An 18108-nucleotide genomic window follows, 5' to 3' on the forward strand; every position below is an offset into this window, starting at 1 on the left:
GGTGTTTCTGTGTGTGTGTAGCCTTGGGATCTGTGAGGATGCTGGAGACATCTGCTCCACAGGGGCTCGAGTAGGGGTGGGGGAGGTTAGGGGAGACCAACGAAACAACCAGGATTTTACATTAGTTCCAAATGATTGGGAAATTTTCCTGAGACACAAGAGACTTGTGGTGGTGGGGGGCTTTCTCTATGCTTTGAGTTAAATGTTACAGGCCCGTAGAGAATACGGCTGGACGTACATATGTGCTTTAAATCACTGGAGAGAGGAGAATTCCCTCACTTTCCTCCACTTGTTTAAACCACTATCTCCTGTCTTTTTCAACCGTGTGCGTATGTGTGTGTTTCTGTGTGTGCTTCAGAGGCGCATCTGGTGGCAGGCCTGTTAGTGCAAAGAGACAGAAGGGTCATCATGGGAGCGCTTGATTGGTTGCCAGTGAAATACTGAGGCTTGCCAGGAGAGGAAATATGCAGTTGTGGCACATCCACACACACAAAACACACACACATAAACCCAGATCAGACCATTGCATAGTCTCTGAAGCCCCGAAAATAATGTCTTTCCCATTCCCTTGGTGATAGTGATGGTGCTACAGCGTCCTATATATGCAGATGTCAATCTTCATCTGATCTTCTCTGTGCTTCCTGGCTCTAATTTCTATACTTGAGACTCACTTTTTACTACCAAGATAAAAGCAAATAACTACCTTTCTGAGACCATGACTGTTTAATCTACAAGGTTCTGTTTTTTTAAACTTTCTTCCAAATATGTATTTTCCAATACTCTCCCCTGCAGTGCCTTTCCTTGTTTAAGTCTCTGTAGACTGCTCTTATTTCCAGTTTTCTCCCACCAGTGTGACAGTGTCATTGCAATCACTGCTAACTATTGGTGTCAGAAGTGGGATCGGGGTTGTCTTCATGCTTGGAATCTGTCTGACAGTACAATACGCCCCCAGACTCCCGCTACAGTGGGGGGGAGAAGAAATATATGTCTGCTAAAGACATAAATGGTTCACACATATTCACTCCCACCTGCTTGAGACTTAACTCTTTCACACAGGGAGGGAAGGTTTTACACGCCCCCACACTCCCATAGACTTTCACACGTCTCCAGCTGGAGAAGTGAGGAGGAATCATATTTAATGCCTTGTTTGATGCGGAGGGGGCCACAGAAATAGACTACAAAACAACAGTCTAAAAAAAGTTATACAGAAAATAATATTAGCACATCACTCACTTGTTAGGAAGATTAGAGCAAAACTTAGCAGGAAATAAATGTGTATGTTGTTTCATCAGTTAAATGTGGCTGTGTTGTAAGGGTCTTTGTTTTTTGTGATTGGACACATGCTTGTGCTTCCGTGTGTTCAGACGTTGAGTGTGTGAGTGTGTGTGTGAGCGAGAGATAATAACCATATTTAACATCTTATGACATTCCAATTTCATACATGTCGTCAGAGCAACGCATTGAAAAACAAGACGCTGCTGCATTTTTCACAGGTTCTGCTTTGCTCCCTCGCTCCCTTGCTCCCTCGCATATTTTCGTGTCTCCCACGTTCTTCTCGCCTCTCTCTTCCTCTCTCTCTCTCTCTCTCTCTCTCTCTCTCTCTCTCTCTCTCTCTCTCTCTCTCTCTCTCTCTCTCTCTCTCCCTCCCTCTGTCTCCTCTCTCTGTCCGTCTGCTTGTCTTTCACACTCAGCAGCTGCCGTGTCCATACTGTACAGTGTGTGCTATTTCTGAATGAAGCCTTCTTCTCGTGCATCCAGCCTGTGAGCTTCACTGAAGCCAGACCACAACTAGCTGACTGTGGCTGTACAGTGGCCGTGCTCATACTCAGAGAAAGCCTGGAGTTGGCACCTGACAAGAGAGAGAGAAACTGAAAGAAGAGATGAGACAGAAAAAACATACAGGGGCACAGTCGAGGTTAATATAGCTACAAGTGGGCTTTGGACCAGTATCAGATTGGCTTTTGCTCTTTTACCCACTTTTTCCTTTAAGGATATGCATGTCACTTAGGATATGAAATATTGCTCATCCCTTATTTTAGGACTATAAAGTTGGGAGTTGGGAATCTTACAGTACATCTATTAGTGACGGAGAGTCCTCTGATTGACTCATTGAAACTTACTGAAGTGAATGGCCAACTGCCAAAAGGACAGGAAGCACTGCCATCAACCAATGAAGAAATTAAACAATCTAATTCAGAGACCATGATTGTTCAAGTCCCCATCTCTAATAATCAAATAGATTTTTTTCTTTTTTTTAGTTAAGCCAATTAAAGAAGCAACATTTTGTTGATTAAAACCACCTCTCTCTTTTCCTCCCTCCCCCCCCCACTTTTTTTGTTGATCCCATTTTTTTTTTCGCCAGGACTGTCCTCGCCTGGTTCACTTAAGAAGCCGGGGAAGTTTGATTTCAACGCCCTGACTTCCCAGACGAGGTCCCCCCGCATGGCGTTCACACACCACCCGCTGCCTGTGCTGGCAGGAGTGAGACCAGGTGAGAGCCCTGCCATGAACCCAACAACCCAATTCCCCATTTATAACCTGAAAAAGAGAGAGAAGGAAAGGGAGTGTCAAACGTGAACCAAGAATGCTACATTTGCAAATCAAAACAAAATGAATTCTACGATCGTGTGCGTGAAAATGAAATTCCTAAAGGTACAAAAAGAAAATAAAAGCCCTACATTTGCAACTGCTGAGTAGCAAAATGCCCGAAGAGTTTCACCTGTTCAGAGTTACTGTTATCACCATGGCTTGGCATATATTTCTCTCTCTCTTTCAGCCTCTCTCCATCCATCCATGTTTTACCATCATCTCTAATGCCTTTGTGTTTTAATATTGTCATTGCATGGTACCATTGCTGCATCGATTGCCTTTGTGACTGATTTGGCTCCAATCTTACTGCTTCATGCATCCATTGTACTGTTTATGTTCACTTTAACTCTGTTTATTCTCATTTAATGAATCTGACTGGGTGTGTTAACTTACCGAGTTCAGCTATCCGCACACTTAATAGTTAGAAGTAAGAGTTAATGTCACAAGATCAACAACTTGTGAAATATCTTTCATGGTCATAACATCTGCAAGACAAAGAAGAACATTATGATGGCACAATTTGAAATGGAATTCAAAAACTCTCTATTATATGTCAAATTGTTTTCTGTGTGTGCTTATGTGTGTATGAGTGTGTTTTGTATGTTTTAGATGCAATATTGCTTTGGTGTTTTTGTTATTTCAAAGAATGTGGTTGGTAGGTTGTTTGTTCAGATTCTACTGAGAGTGTAGAGCAATTACATATTTAAAAGAAATAAGTAACAGAGATTACGCTGTTTTACAGTAGACTGTAGTGGTTGGAATTCTTTAAAGAATCCTCCAATGTTTCCGAGGTTTTGTGTCATGAGAGGGACTAACGCTAAGTTGTCCTCATAAGAGCTTTTCAGGCCTGTAGGATAAGCGACATGGTTTCTCCGTCTTTGAGAATTCCCCAAGTCTCCTGGATGTCGAGTTTGCCAACAAGACCCAGTAGGCTGGTCTCACTTTCAAAGGAATAAATATGTGCTTCTCTCTCCCTCTGGCTCCATTTTCTTCTCAAAGGAATTAGTTGGTCCGCATCCAAACCAGACCTACTATGTAAAGGTCATTTGGACTCATTGCCCTCCATGTTGAGATGTATTGAATTTTACTCGCAGAGCTCCCCAAAGTATATTTAGAAAAAACAGAGTAGGCAGGATCTCGCACCATTAATCCATGTTGTTTGTCTGCACAGAGCAGTCCTATTGCCTCTGGAAAATGTAGAAACACCACATTAAATGTTGCGTTTAAATTCATTTCTAAAATGTCCTCCTCTGTTTAGTGAGTGAGTTGAAGAGGTGTGAGGGACTGGCTCAGGTTTCTTTGTTGCCTGACTAACTTCTCACAACCTCCACACCGTGTGTGTATGTAGATTGTTGGCTAAGAGGTTTTCATGTAATAGAGAGGCTGTAATGAGACAGATTTTAGAAATTGTGTATGGCTGCATTTGGGCACGTACACAGATATACACATGTGTGTATGTGTAAATGTACACTCTTGTTGAGGACTCTGTGCTAAAATGGCTGCCATCCAAATGGAATGTCCCTCGGAGGCCTTGGTTCTATAAAGAGACTGGAGGATGATGGGAGGGAGGGAAGGAGAGTGATGAAAAGAGAAATGTGGGTAGATAGAGAGGGGGAAGAAGCAGTTAGTGATCATGGACTGGAGCTGTTAGCTCTTGTTGTATAGGTCTAGTGAGTGTGGCTGTTCAGGGGTAAGGACTGGATGGTTTATGTCCTGTTTTTGGCTCCGGACTGACGTGGAGAGCTGCCAGATTGACTGTTGTCTGATTATAGTAGTCTGGAGAGTCCGCCATTGTATCAGTGATTACACTCACACCAATATACAGACAAAGACACAGGAAAGATGCAACTGACAACACATTCATACAGATGGACAGACTACAATAAAACTAAGATACAGATTTACATGCACACACAACAAGATGGGAACACCAATACACCAAAACGCAGAAAGTTTGGACAAATAGACACTTGCATACTTTGTGAGTACAGTATACACAAGAGATAGTAGGTGACAGACATAATCACAGATGCTTGTTTGCCAGGCTCCCCTCACCTAGCAGCTTGCCTCTTTAGTTTGGTGTGCCAAATTGCCAAAGCCATAGAATCTCGGCAGACAAGACAGACAGCGAAGGCTAGTTTGTGTACGAGTGTGTGTGTGTGTGTGTGTGTGTGTGTGTGTGTGTGTGTGTGTGTGTGTGTGTGTGTGTGTGTGTGTGTGTGTGTGTGTGTGTGTGTGTGTGTGTGTGTGTGTGTGTGTGTGTGTGTGTGTGTGTGTGTGTGTGTGGTTGGCTGGCTGGCTGACTAATGTCTCCGAGAGGCGTTTTGTGGTCGGTTGGGAGCGGAGGGGAGATTCTCTCCCAAGCTTCAAACTGCTGGGCAGAACCGCACAGCAAGGATATGCTGCTGATTGATTACACATCACCGACAAGCAATAAAACAAAAGTGGAAAAACCCAGTGTGTGTGGTTCTGAATACCCCAGTGATTTGTGTGTGTGTGTGTGTGTGTGTGTGTGTGTGTGTGTGTGTGTGTGTGTGTGTGTGTGTGTGTGTGTGTGTGTGTGTGTGTGTGTGTGTGTGTTTGAGAGAGAAATGAAGAGGAAGCAGAAGGCAGAAAATACTTTAACACACTTTAGCGTGTATGTGACTGCGTGACTGTGTGTGTGTGTGTGTGTGTGTGTGTGTGTGTGTGTGTGTGTGTGTGTGTGTGTGTGTGTGTGTGTGTGTGTGTGTGTGTGTGTGTGTGTGTCCTAATGCCAGGCTTACCGGAGGTACAGAGAAATCTAGTGGGCTGATTTATAAAATGAATGGGACCAGATGTTTTCCAATAGCCAGGGATAATGTCCATCATTTGTAAGCCGGAGCAGCTTCAGTCAGTTAACCACAAGAGAATGTCACAGCTATTTTCTGTGTTATGACAATCATAGGCAGAAGGGGCAACCTGGTCTTTGATGCCAGCTGTGCCTGTGCTTAGTAAAAACATATGCTTGTCTTATATACTGTCATAGGTGTGCATGTAAATGTAATATCATAATGTGTTGAGTGTTATGTATGCTTAACATCTGTTCTGTGTTTCAGTAGTAAAACAATAGAATGACCTGAGCCTCATTGTATTTTCCCACTTTGGGTCTCTTGTCTATCTTCTCCTCACGTTCCTCTTCCTCCTTTCCTTTCCTGTTTCCTATCCCCTTTTGTCCTCAGGGAGTCCCCGTGCCTCAGCCTCAGCTCTGCACTTCCCTTCCTCTTCTATCATCCAGCAGTCCAGCCCTTACTTCACCCACCCCACCATACGCTACCATCACCACCAGGACCCGCTTAAGGAGTTTGTGCAGTTCGTATGCACCGATGGCACAGGACAGCCCAGCGCTCAGGTAGGTGCTCTATGTTCAGCAAATGGGGGTGAGGGGATCGTGGGATGGTCTGCAGTGCAAAAGTACATTTTTTAGTCAGTTAATTTTTGTGATATTAACTGAAGAAGACACATCAAAAAAGCTAACAAGAAATCCTCTGCATCATAAATATATACAGTATTACTTCCCCTTCATTTATCATCTTATTTGTGAGCTAGTGCAACAAGGTCATTGGATCCTACTCCGAGAGAATAGATCAATCTTTATTATGTGAAGCAAGTTCACCAGGAAAAAGGAAAATGGTTTTCGGGCAAATCTGTCAACATGAGGAGGCAGCTAGAAGTGATTAAACAAAAGAAAAAAAACTATCTTTGGAAAACTAAGTTGGAAGCAGCCAAACCGCATTTGAGTTATGATAGGTTCATTGCACTGCATCATGCAACACCTACCGCAAAAGTGAGGTAGGAGAAGATCTTGCCTGTCAGTTATGTTCAGTTTGAGGAAGGAAGCAAATTGGGAAAAAGCTCATAGGGCAAGTATGGCCGTGCCAGACTGGGAGTGGATTTACTGAAGGAAACCAAAGCTACAATATCAAGAGAGACTGGTAGAGGATGTGTAGACACATCTAGATTAGTATTGTATGGACTAGGTCTCTGTAGAAGGAAACTGAAACAGACATTTAACACTCCTGGTGTATTCCAATACTCATTAAACCATTTAACAAGCCGTCATTGACCCGCAGCCAGTAAGGGATCCTCCTTTACTCTTTAAATGCTTTAAAGTCCAGGGGTTACCCATATGAAAACCCCAGTCCCAATTCACCTGCTGAAAGAGTGTCCAAACACAGGCGCCGTATACACCTTACCGTCTTAACGCCATTTAAAGACATTTGGGAAATGTTTGGACACATTGTAATGAGGTTCAGGGTGCTGGTATTACTGTAAACCTCTGCTGTAAACGTGGCCTTCTGAGCAACTTTGAAACCACATACCAAGCACGACACTTCATGTCCTATTATTCTTTATTCTCATTACTTCACACACCAAAGACACTGTTTAACTGCTGAATTGCACATACCCCTACACAGTGCACAGACACCCTTTTTTCTTTGTTGATACGCCTTTCTTTTTTATTGTTCTTACATTGCACTATAACTTTCCTCACAGACAGCTCCATTTCTTTTTTCCCCTCGTGTGTTGACAATGTTCATCACCTTTTCACATCTTATTGACTTCACTATTTTTGGCCAGACTGTCTTAATATTTTTGTTTTTTTATTTAAAACAATGTGTGAGTTTGTTGATCTCTTTTGTCCCTGAGTGTGTGCAGCAGTGTGTGGTTTAGTTTGTGTACCTGAGAATACTGTTGGCTTCAATCTATTATATCTATACATGAGACTTGAGTGTGTGATTTATGTTGTGTGTGTGTCTGGCTCCCTGTGCACTGTATATTCTCGGGGTGTGTCATGCTCACCCTGTCTGTATGGTCCGTCTGCAGCCTAATGGAGGTGGCCAGAGCAAAATGCCGGGCTCCTTCCTGCTGCCCCCGCCACCCCCGGTGGCACGCCCTGTGCCCCTCCCCATGCCCGACTCTAAAATCATCACGCCCAATGACGGCGGACTCAGCTCACCCGCATCTCCGTGTAAGTCACCCCCACTCCTACTCCTCAACAGTCCCCCATTACTGCCCCAGTCTCCCCACAGACACGGAGGCCAGTCCGAACCAATTTTAGACTCCAGTAGAAGGTTAGCTGTTATCTGGAAGCCAATTTGTACTCCGATTTAAGCAATACTACATCAAGTTTGTTAGATTAGAACAAATGTAGCTCTCATAGAAGTCCCAGTAATGCAGTGAAGCTACATCGGGCACTTTCTTTGTAAGTGTGCAACTACTCAAAGCACAAGTCTGGGACTTTCATAATAGCTACTGTGCAATTTTTCATAGGTGATCCTCTGCTTCCTGCGAAGGTTGCAGTATGTTCAGTCAAACGCTCAGCAGCCCCAGGAGCCTCACTCCTATTTCATCATTTACCTTATATACTGTACGCCATTGTACTGTACTTTACTCTACTGTACTGTACTAGCGAGATCAAATTCTGTCGAGGCAGAAGCCACGCCTTTGCCAAACCAGAGATCCTCTTTCAAGCTCTTCTGTAACTCTTACTCTGAAGTTCAGTCTTCATTTCTCTCTTTGTCTTTGCAAACCACCTCATCTTCTTTCTCTTTCCTCAACATCTTTTTATTCTCTTTTCCTTCTCTGGTGTTCGGTTTCCTGCAAGCACCACAAGAGGCAGTGTAGTCTCTCTCCCTTCTTTTTGATGTGTTTAGTAGTTTTTTTTGGGGGGGGGGCAGAGCAGGGCCCAGTGCACGTTGCCTCTGTAGACGCAAGCCTTTGATCAATGCAGACTTTGCATGTCTGTCCGTGACAGCGGCAATACAATCTGCCCCCTTCTCTCATTTCTTTTTTGCCTTCTTCTTTTCTTTATTTGATATACTCTCATATCCTCCTTTCTTTGTTTCTTTTTTTCCTTTATTTCTCTCTTTTTTCTTTTTAAAGGAACAAAATTAGGGCAGTTGGCGTGGACTCCAAAAAAAAACATCATGCCCCACTTTACCCACCCAATCCCCTCGCCTCTTTCACACAAATCTCACAACAATTAAAAATTGAGAACAACAAAAACATGGAAATCACAGTATTAACAAGAACAACCCAATCTCTCTAAACATGAATGATAAGATCTAATCAAACCTGTCTAATTAGTGCTATAGTGGGGGAGCGGGAGAGGAGTGTCATCAGGGAGCGGTGAGGCTTTGGTTGGTTCCACCCAGACAGGTGCGGTGCGCGAGTCGGGCCACGGGAGAGGCACACCAAGAGGGGGCACTGGACGGAGCAACCGGGGCACCTTCTCCTCCTTTTGTTTTGACTTTTTTTTCTCCTCTTCCTGTCCTATCAACCTTTCCTCCCCTCCTTCCAACTCTCTGAGATTAACGTGTCACTTTATTATTTATTTATATGAACATTATATAAATAAATATCCTACTCTTCGTCTCTTTTCTCATTCCGGTGACTGTTATCACTGTATTATTTTTTTTTTACCCCCTCTAATTTTGTCTGATTATCAAGCTATCGTAATTAACGTAAAAAAAAAGCACACCCACACACAAACACATGCATATGGTACACTCTCATTCATGCATCAGATTCCAGCCCTGTCACTGTCACCCCCACACATCCCCATCCCCTCGACCTGAATCAAGTCATGCACAGAAAAAGTTCTACTCGGCCCCCACGTTGGAGTCCAGTGAGCACAACTGCCCTAAATTTGATCCTGTGGCATCCCTGAATGGTGTCACTTTGTATAAAAGGTGCTCCTCTTAAGTTATCAAACGTAAATGGAGCATTGGTTACCACTGGGGATGAATACAGTTCCTCCATCGGTCCCCCTATTATTATGTCCATAGTGAGCGCTCAGTGGTTTCTATGATCACAGAGGCTCGTTCCTGAGGCCAGGGGCTGCTGAGGAGTGTCTGTAACAAACAGCACAGCCATATTTGGGGGAAATAGCTACTTTATATCAGTGCTAATCATTTCAGACTCTACATCCCCTTGTTAACCACATATTCAATCCTTGAGTGAATGAAAATAACAACAAACCTGCCCACAAAATGAATAAATCTTCTATTTGAATAATAGGGCATCAGTATTCCTGACCCTTACTGTCTTTTCCCAGTAATTCTTTTGACAGTGAATTGTAGTCATAGTATTGATATATTTTTTTAAATATATAGACAGAAAATGATCAGAGCATCAAACTATGAGCTCAGTGTGTATGTGTGTGTGTAAAAAGCATGTACACACTTTCTCTCTGTTTATAGCATACTCCACGCCAGGCTCCACAGCTCCCAACCGGTTTGTCGGCATCGGAACACGGGACAACTTTCTGAATATCCCCCAGCAGACTCAGGTACCCCGCCAACCTCCCTCATTTAATTAACATCCACCCATCCTCCTTCCTCTCCCTCCCTCCTCCTCCCCTGTTTTATGTCTTTTTCATCCCTTTTGCTGCAAGCGTGACACTCCACGTAGATGATACATTACAGTGCTCCGTAACTGAAGGCATCTTCGGGTTGAACGGGACAGGCATGTCATTCAGAGCGAAGGCTGTGAAACAGAGGCAGTACTCAGACAATGGCTCTGCATTTGCAACCTGCTACACGCACTGATTCATCCCATGGAACCAGTGTTGATCAACAGTTTGTCACCACGATTCATCATAAATGTCGCCTTCATTATTTTACTAAATCTGGTTCTTATATTGGCAAAACAATCAGCAAGGTTCACTCAAGCTTTATTTTCACAGCTTTAACCACATCACACATCAGTGGAGTGAATTAGCTCAGTTTTGAATGGAGATGGATCAGTGGACATAAGCTACAGCTGTTATAAAGAGAGATTTAAGGGGTGCATGTCCACAGAATCATGTCCATTATAACTGAGCAAACTCAAACCTTAAAGGAAATGGTTAAAGCTCTAGAAAACGTTTGCAAGCGGACCTTGGGTTGTGATTGTTTTGTCAAACTGTTTCCAAGATCAAGTATAAACCGTAAACCTGTTGTTTACACAAGTAAAATTCAGCTTTAAAACTTCCATGAAATAGTTACAGTTTACATTCTACTCCACACATAATTCTGTTTTAATAATGTAATACCTGCAGGGGAATATTATTGTGGTCAAGGGGGGGCAATTATATCGCATTGACAATATATCAATTGTTTGCAAACTTGTCACCTACATTGACACAAAGTGTTGCCCATGTATCAAGGCCTTTAGTTTCAGCTGGGGTTTACAGTGTGTGTACCGCAGTAGTTTCCCCACAGAGAACGAAAGCAGTGCCAGTTAGTTTCAGCTCCAGCCGTGTTGATTTATCTCTACCCGGCCCCACAGTGTGTATTAGTGCAGCGTGTGAGGCCAGTAGTGAACTACATTGTGGTTTCAGCTTTGGCTGCGCTCTGCCACTGGGCTGCAGTGTCTTGGGCCTCCTCCATCACCAACACAACTTTTCTCATTAGGGGCTAACCGCACCTGCCTGCAGCCAACTCGGCTCTCCTGTCCTCCCCACACATGGAAACAATCTGCATTCCTCTTCGGCACAGCTCTGCTCGCCCTCACCCCTCCCTCCCTCCCTCCACTCATGCATCAGCAGCCCACACTCCCTCTGTTTCTCTTTCTCCTCCTGCTGCTCCCTCTACCCTTTTCGAGATCCCCACCTGCACCACTCTCACACAGATGTAGACCTGGCACCAAGGGGACATCCAAACACCATCCAAATGAGTGTGAGCGCGTATGCTCACACTCACATACACTTCAACTCTGTGCCAAAACTCATGCCCCTCGTTTTCTCCCCTAAAAAACAACAGGGCTTTAACAACAGCTTACATCTGTTCCCAGCGCTTATTATCCCCCGCTATTGCTTATCAAACATTGAAAAATGTCCACTTTGAACATTTCTGCTGGGTATACGGCACGCACAGCGAGAACCTCGGCACTGATATCAACTGCTCCCAGTAAGCTGAGCCTAGTAGGTCAGTAATAACCTAGCCAGAGTGAGAAACAGAGGTCTCTGCCTATCCTGCTGTTCTCTGGCATATGGAGAGGTGCAGACGACAGCCCTGCCAACCCGCCTCGCCGTCCTCTGGCCAACTAGCCGAGACAGAGGGAGAGAGTCTTCCCATTGCTGTCGGGACAAGGAGCAGAGAAAAGCTGGTCTGAGGAGCTCTCTGGTGGTGAGACCCTAGCCATGCAGGAGGAGAGAGCGGGATAGGGGGACATGTATGAAAAAAGTAGGAGGGACAGAGAGAAACGGAGGGAAAAAAGCAAGAGGGAGTTCGTCGAAGCTCGCTGCACTCCACAGTCACGTCCCGGCTGTCTGGTTGCCCGCAGCAACCAGACATGATGTCATAGGCAGTTGAACTTGGACTTGAAGGGGGGGTTAGAGAGAGGGGGTCACTTTCCGCTGCCAAGGATTACACTGGGAGAGCCAGGGTGAGAGAGGGAGAGGAAAAGAGAAGGGGGTTAAGGGAAGTCGGAGCCAGGAGGAGGAGTTATCTACAAACACCAAAGAATCATGGGAGGCAGAGGTGGTGGAGGATAGACGGAGGTTGAAGTGGGGGGGTTAAAACTCTCTCTGGGTTTTGCTAGAATGGGAGACAACAGAGAGTTTGCTGTTAAAGATGGGGTGATCTGCTGCTCTCCCCGGGCCGAGGCCTGAGGAATGTCAGCTGTAGCCAGAACAGCGCGGCCTGTGCCAACTCTGCCCTCTTATCAAACTGAGAAACCGGATCCCGGAGTAGCTGCCCTCAATAGCTTTACAGTGTAGCCTGAGACCACTCGGGCCCGCAGAGCAGAGACTTATTAAGAGGATCGCCTTACATGTAAACTGGTAGCGCATGATAGAGCAGATATAGTCCGGTGTTTGCTCATTGGAAAGCCATTCAGGCTGATACAAAAACTAATGCCCTAATGCTATTTGTAGCTCTGAAATAACACAAGTGTTTTTCACGAGTAAAACCCTAAGAGTCAGCCCTCTTAAAAGCAGCATGCGGTGAAGTTGAAGGTACTAACTTTTTCAAAACTGTATGGGACAGCTGAGCTCAGCAAGTACATTGGTGCTGGAGAAAAGGAGGAGAATGTGGCCACCTAGTGGATGAAGGAGGGTTCATACTAGTGATACTTTGACTTGCGACCCGTGTCACATTGCATTGTTCCTCGTTGTGAGTAGTTTATCTAAAAAGTACAATGTTTTTATTTCATTTTGAGGGGTCTGAAGAATTGTTTTGTTCCTTATTGTTTACTTGTAGACTCCTAGGGTTTATATTGAGACCCTTTGTGGGAACAAGTCATTCAAACCATGTTATTTTTTCAGAATTGAAAGTTGTATTGAATTTTAGAGCATACCAAATTAAAATAACAGGTTGTGATAGAATAATGTGAAGAGCATTAGAACATGGCAACAATGACAGATGGATCAGACATTGTACCCTACAGCTGTCCCATTGTTATTAACCCATAACATTTTTTCTAGTTTAGTCTTTTCAGCATCTTTTCAAATGCAATAATTTCCATCATTTTGTTAGGGGTTTGAGGTTACAACATGGTTCAAAGTTCACTGTTTAAGATAGTTTTGTGCTCATACCTCACCCCGTTTCATACTCTGCTAATCCCCCCTCACCTCTCTTTTTATTTAAGTATAAATACAGAGTAAATAACTTGCATGTCTATAGGTAATGTTCTGTATTTTTCACTTTTGTTCTTTTGCGCTGCAAGACTGAGAATTATGAACTGAATTTAAAGGTTAATCTGCTGATCAAAGACTAATGATTTGCCTTTCCTTTTCCACAGTCCTGGTTCCTCTGACAAGGCCTCTCAGAATCAGGAGCTAAAATTGTGTCATGAAATTGGAAATTTGAAAAACAAACACATCACCGCTGATTAAGAACAGACTGCTGACACTAAAAGGTCTTTCTCTCTAGCCAACACTATTCAAAGTACTACTACAGAACCCCACACCCCCAAGAGGACTCCCAATTCAACACAATTTGAACAGGAACGTTCGCCCCCCCCCCTCTACGCAGGACGCTTCAACGAGATGGACAGACTGAGAATGCAAGAAGAGGAAGATGAGGAACTGTCTCTCACACACCACAAAAATGTCAGAAATGAAACACAATATAGCAAACTGACAAATGACCAATTATACATTTGTTGTTTCTTTTTTTCATGATTTCCTTTTTTTATTTTGTTGTCTCCACAATGAAACTCCATGCATTGGCCAGGAGATCCAAAAATGTAGTGGTAAATGTCAAAATCGTATGTGCAAGTTGAAAAAATATACACCTAAATTTGCACACCTCCATATCTGTGTATTTCGCCACGCACTTCCCCTACAGGTGCAAATCCCACCTGCCCCCCCCCCCGATCCCCCCGGAGCTCAGCATTGCCCAGGGTCCAGACCGCTATCCACAGCCACATACCTGTGCGTGTGTTGCCACACTCAGCCACTTCATTCGCTCAGCCCTGTACCTCTTTTCATTTCTGATTGGCCAATCATGGTGACACCATCAAATGGTGTGACATATATGCACTAAGTGGCTAGTCTTTGTTTACCTGTCAAAGTATCAGGGTGTCCTGCTGTGGGAGAAGTGATAGCCATGAGGCGAGTGCGCGTGAGTGAACACACGACAGACAGTCATAACACTAACCCTACACGTGCTCTTTCGTCCCATCATCACCTATGCACTATTCATTTTTAATAAGGGATGAACAGTATTGCACATCGATGGTCAGAAGAGCGATTAAGGTAGTGAGTCGAGGCTGGCGGCCACCGCAGGGATGTGGCTTATACTTAAGTCTGGGCCCTGAAACATGCAGCACACACATAAACACAAGCATGCTTGCAGACAGTATACCACAGACCATCATCTCCAGAAATATAACCACCCATAACATCATCTTGTTAGTATACAGAGACAAGGAATTTAATTTACAGTTATGCACATGCAGCATCAGATTCATATTATTAGCTTTCATTTTGTTTTTAGGTGTTTTCTTGCGATTTTCCTTTTTTTTTGCCAGATTTGGTTTTGGTTTTTGTCCCACTTGGATTGTTTTAACTTTCTCTTGCATGTCATTACACTTTTTTTGTAGTTTGCAGTAATACGTTTAAAATCATGCTCAGATTTCAGCGAAACGGTAACAGCAGTTTCTCAAATCTCTCACTTTTGAACAGCACAGTAACAACAACTCGTCACATGCATCCCTTGCATTGCTTTACCCGTTATCCCTTAGTCCATTCACAGAAATCCCGTGAGGACTACACACACATACTCACATAAAATGCACACTAAGACCACCAACAACCTGACATAATATAATAAAGGGAATCCTTTATATTTGGTTCTCCAAACTGCCTTTGTTAATGGTTTTTCATTCACTTAAGAATTGTCTTTTTAATTTGAGATATTTTTTATATGTAAATGTTCACATTGAAATTTGCTATTGGTATTATTTTCATCATGACACAATCCAACAAAAGCCGACCTCACAAAATAACTGGACTGCCTAGCTGTTGGTTCTATTTTGCAGGGATTGTAAACAGGGCTGAGACCCTAATCTCAGCCTCTCTAGTAACATTAGCTCTATGTACTAAAACCATATATCAAGACTATAACAATATATGAAAGTGCCTCTGTATTCCCTTCATGCAATTAGTAATAACTTCAGGTTCTCTTCCCACATATAAGCTAAAGCTACAGGGAATGGTAGCGTTGGTGCATGTGGAAACCATTGGCCTAGGACAGATCTTTATAGAAGACTGCAAACTTTTTTTGTAAAGACAGAGAGAGAGATCTTATACATATATATTTATGATATATGCTCCTTTTTACCTTTTACTACATGAGCTGGTTGGCAGTCTAGTTATTTTCTGACTCTCACCCCCCATCCCCCACCCCCACAACCCGTTTCAGTAACATCACCTTACTGTTACCAGTACGAATTGAATGACACACGCCATTGCCATCTGCAGAGCAGCATTATAATACCTAGATAAACATGTCAAAAATCGACAGTAGGTTTGAAGAAGAAAAAAAAAGTGTTTTTTGATGGAAAGTATTATTATTGAAAAATATGTGTCGATTGAGCCACGTGCAATGCATTGGGTAGATCATTGTGTTTGTCTGTTAGAGATTTTTAAGAAAGCTAAGAGAAAAGTGAAAAAAAATGTATTTGTTTCAAGTCCATATGCTCCGGGACTCTAAACTAGAGGGCCATGAAAAATCCTAGTCTTTGTAAGTTGGGGGTATTTGTTTTTATTTCCTTTGTCTCTTTTTTAATGTTTTATGTGTAATCAGTTGTTTATACACATGTGGGAGGGCTGAAGGAAAAAATTCTACATAACTTGAGAAAAAAGAATTCTCTATCAGATGAAAACCTGGTGCTTTAACAGTATAAAGTACATTCAGAAACTATTGTAAATGAATGGTAATGAACAAAAATACCAGACCATTTAGGAAACAGCATTATTCCTCTCTATTTTTATTCTTCTTCTATTTGTATTGAGTGGGGGGAGAGGTTCCTTTTCCTTAAGGTTGTGACACAAAAGGCATTTTGGTTCAACCTTTAGAAAAACAAAAACAAACCTATTCTGTTCAATTACTTAACAACCTGTGCCCTGCCTGAAACTCACCAGCAAAAACACCCTGTAAAGCGGGAGAAGCTTCACATCCAGAAACATTTTATCCCCATGATCATATTGATATGTTCCTGAAGCTAGGGCTGAATACAAATCAGCAGGTTGTGTTAAGACCCACTTGCAATGGAAATAGTATTAAGTTAGACCTTTTGTATTGTGCACAGATAACGGAAAAATTATTCTAAAATCAGGAAAAAAATATGAAGTCTAAATGATTCTTGAAGCAGGCAGCAAGGTGAGCCTCTCCCCTGTTCCACCCCCTCCTCTGTAAATGACTCTTATAGTGCTTGTGCTGTAGTGTATAGTTTCCCAGCAGTTAAAGGTTGTCCCTTAAAAGTGCCTTTTGTTCACAGACTCCATTTTGTAATCCAGATCGCCCCTCTTTTTTTTTTCGAAACGGCTCGAGGTAGCAGGTTGCCCCTGATTACAGCGAGGAGGCGAAAGGTTGTTGAGCGCTCAGGGACTACTTTTTTCCTCCTGCCTTCGAAATGAATCCCCTCCATTGTACTTCCCCTATATCCTCTCTTCCTTTTCAAAGCCGTATATATATACATATATATATATATATAGTACAAAAGGAAACTGGTGTGAATTAGTTCTTTACTTTTTATTGATAAATGATGACAAAAAAAAAACATTTTTTGAAAATGCAAAAAAACTTGTTCTCGTTCAGCTCTTGCTTTTTTCTTCCCCTCTGTCTCCACTGTCTGTTTTCTCTTAGACACTGGAGTAGTCTGTAACTGTGTGTCCGTCACTCTCCGTCTCTCTCTCTCTCCTATCCTCTCCGCTGATGGGAGGGTGAAAAAAAAATATTGCCGAAAAACTTTTGTCTGAGCAGAATGCAGTTAGCTCACATGTTATTCTTGTCTGTATGCTTCACATTGTATTACCATACCCATCTTCTTCAGCTTCTCCATTCAACAGCTAATGTAAGTGAACAAATTACGCTGACGGGCTTTTGGGGGTGTCCTTGGGTGGGTTAGGAAAGGACGACGGATTCAGGGGTTTTGGTTGAAGGTGATTACGGAGATTAACGGGGTCTGGAGGGCTGGATGAACTGCTTTGGGATGTTGGAAAGGGGCTGCTTTGACTAGGAAAAGAGTTTGCTCTTTTGTTTTAGCTATTTATTTTTGCCTTTGTTTTATCCCCCCCCCCCCTTTTTTTTTTTGTTTCATTTTAATTGGGATTTCTTTAATCTTTGCTATCAGGGTATGCTGTCGTTTAGGCTCTCTTAGAGAATGCCTTTGGACTGTAAATGAAAGCTACAAGCACCTTATGAGCGGACTTGTCCTGCATGGGGCTGAAAGAGGGGGGGTTTTGCATTTCCAGGACATATCCACTTAAACCAATCTTTTATAGTGAAGTATTATTGTTCACGGTGGGTCTCACACAGAGAAACCCTTAGCAGTATTAACCATTTACAACACACCAACCAGAAAGATAAAAGGCCAGCATGAACCTGATCTCTCAGATTTTTGAGGAGTCAGGGAAGTCCCTCCATTTTTCTCCTCTGACCACCTCATGCTGGACTGCTCCGTGTCTTTGTTCTGTTGTTTATTTTTTGTTCTTTATCTTTTTAAGTGTGTATGGTTATCGGTGTAAAAAGCAGCACCCTATGGCCCCCTGACTCCCAGCTCTTCTACGCCTCTGTCTAAGCCCTCAGTGCAGCACCACTTCTTTGTGAGAACACCCCCAGAGCTCTAGGTGAAATGCATGTGTTAATTACAGTTTCTTTTCCATAAGAAGAAAAACACAGTTTGAGAAGAGCAGCACCTGATTGAATAAAAAGGATGTTCTTGACTGTATCATCTTGTTGTACCATGTCCTTCTTTCTGTAGACTGGTGACTAACGAATCAGCTCTGGAGATCCAGAATGTCTCAATAATTATGATATAATATCTAATGTCAGAAAATGTCAGTAA

At 43.0% G+C, this 18108-nt stretch overlaps 1 protein-coding gene across 16 annotated transcripts in view; it reads left to right on the plus strand.

Moving 5' to 3' along the window:
• The window catches only part of LOC134864301 (nuclear factor 1 X-type-like), a 104565-nt gene extending 86574 nt beyond the window's left edge, over positions 1–17991 (plus strand). For 7 of the 16 annotated variants that reach the window (XM_063883163.1, XM_063883165.1, XM_063883160.1 and 4 more), the window contains 5 exons: positions 2363–2491; positions 5790–5959; positions 7435–7579; positions 9813–9901; positions 13336–17991. In XM_063883163.1, coding sequence (XP_063739233.1) covers positions 2363–2491; positions 5790–5959; positions 7435–7579; positions 9813–9901; positions 13336–13350 — 548 coding nt within the window. In that variant the 3' untranslated portion in view covers positions 13351–17991. The remainder of the gene's footprint in view (positions 1–2362; positions 2492–5789; positions 5960–7434; positions 7580–9812; positions 9902–13335) is intronic. The other 9 variants (XM_063883169.1, XM_063883166.1, XM_063883171.1 and 6 more) reach the window with 5 other exon arrangements.
• Positions 17992–18108: the final 117 nt, after the last annotated feature.

The sequence above is a fragment of the Eleginops maclovinus genome, chromosome 5, assembly GCF_036324505.1.
Source record: "Eleginops maclovinus isolate JMC-PN-2008 ecotype Puerto Natales chromosome 5, JC_Emac_rtc_rv5, whole genome shotgun sequence".
NCBI lineage: Eukaryota > Metazoa > Chordata > Actinopteri > Perciformes > Eleginopidae > Eleginops > Eleginops maclovinus.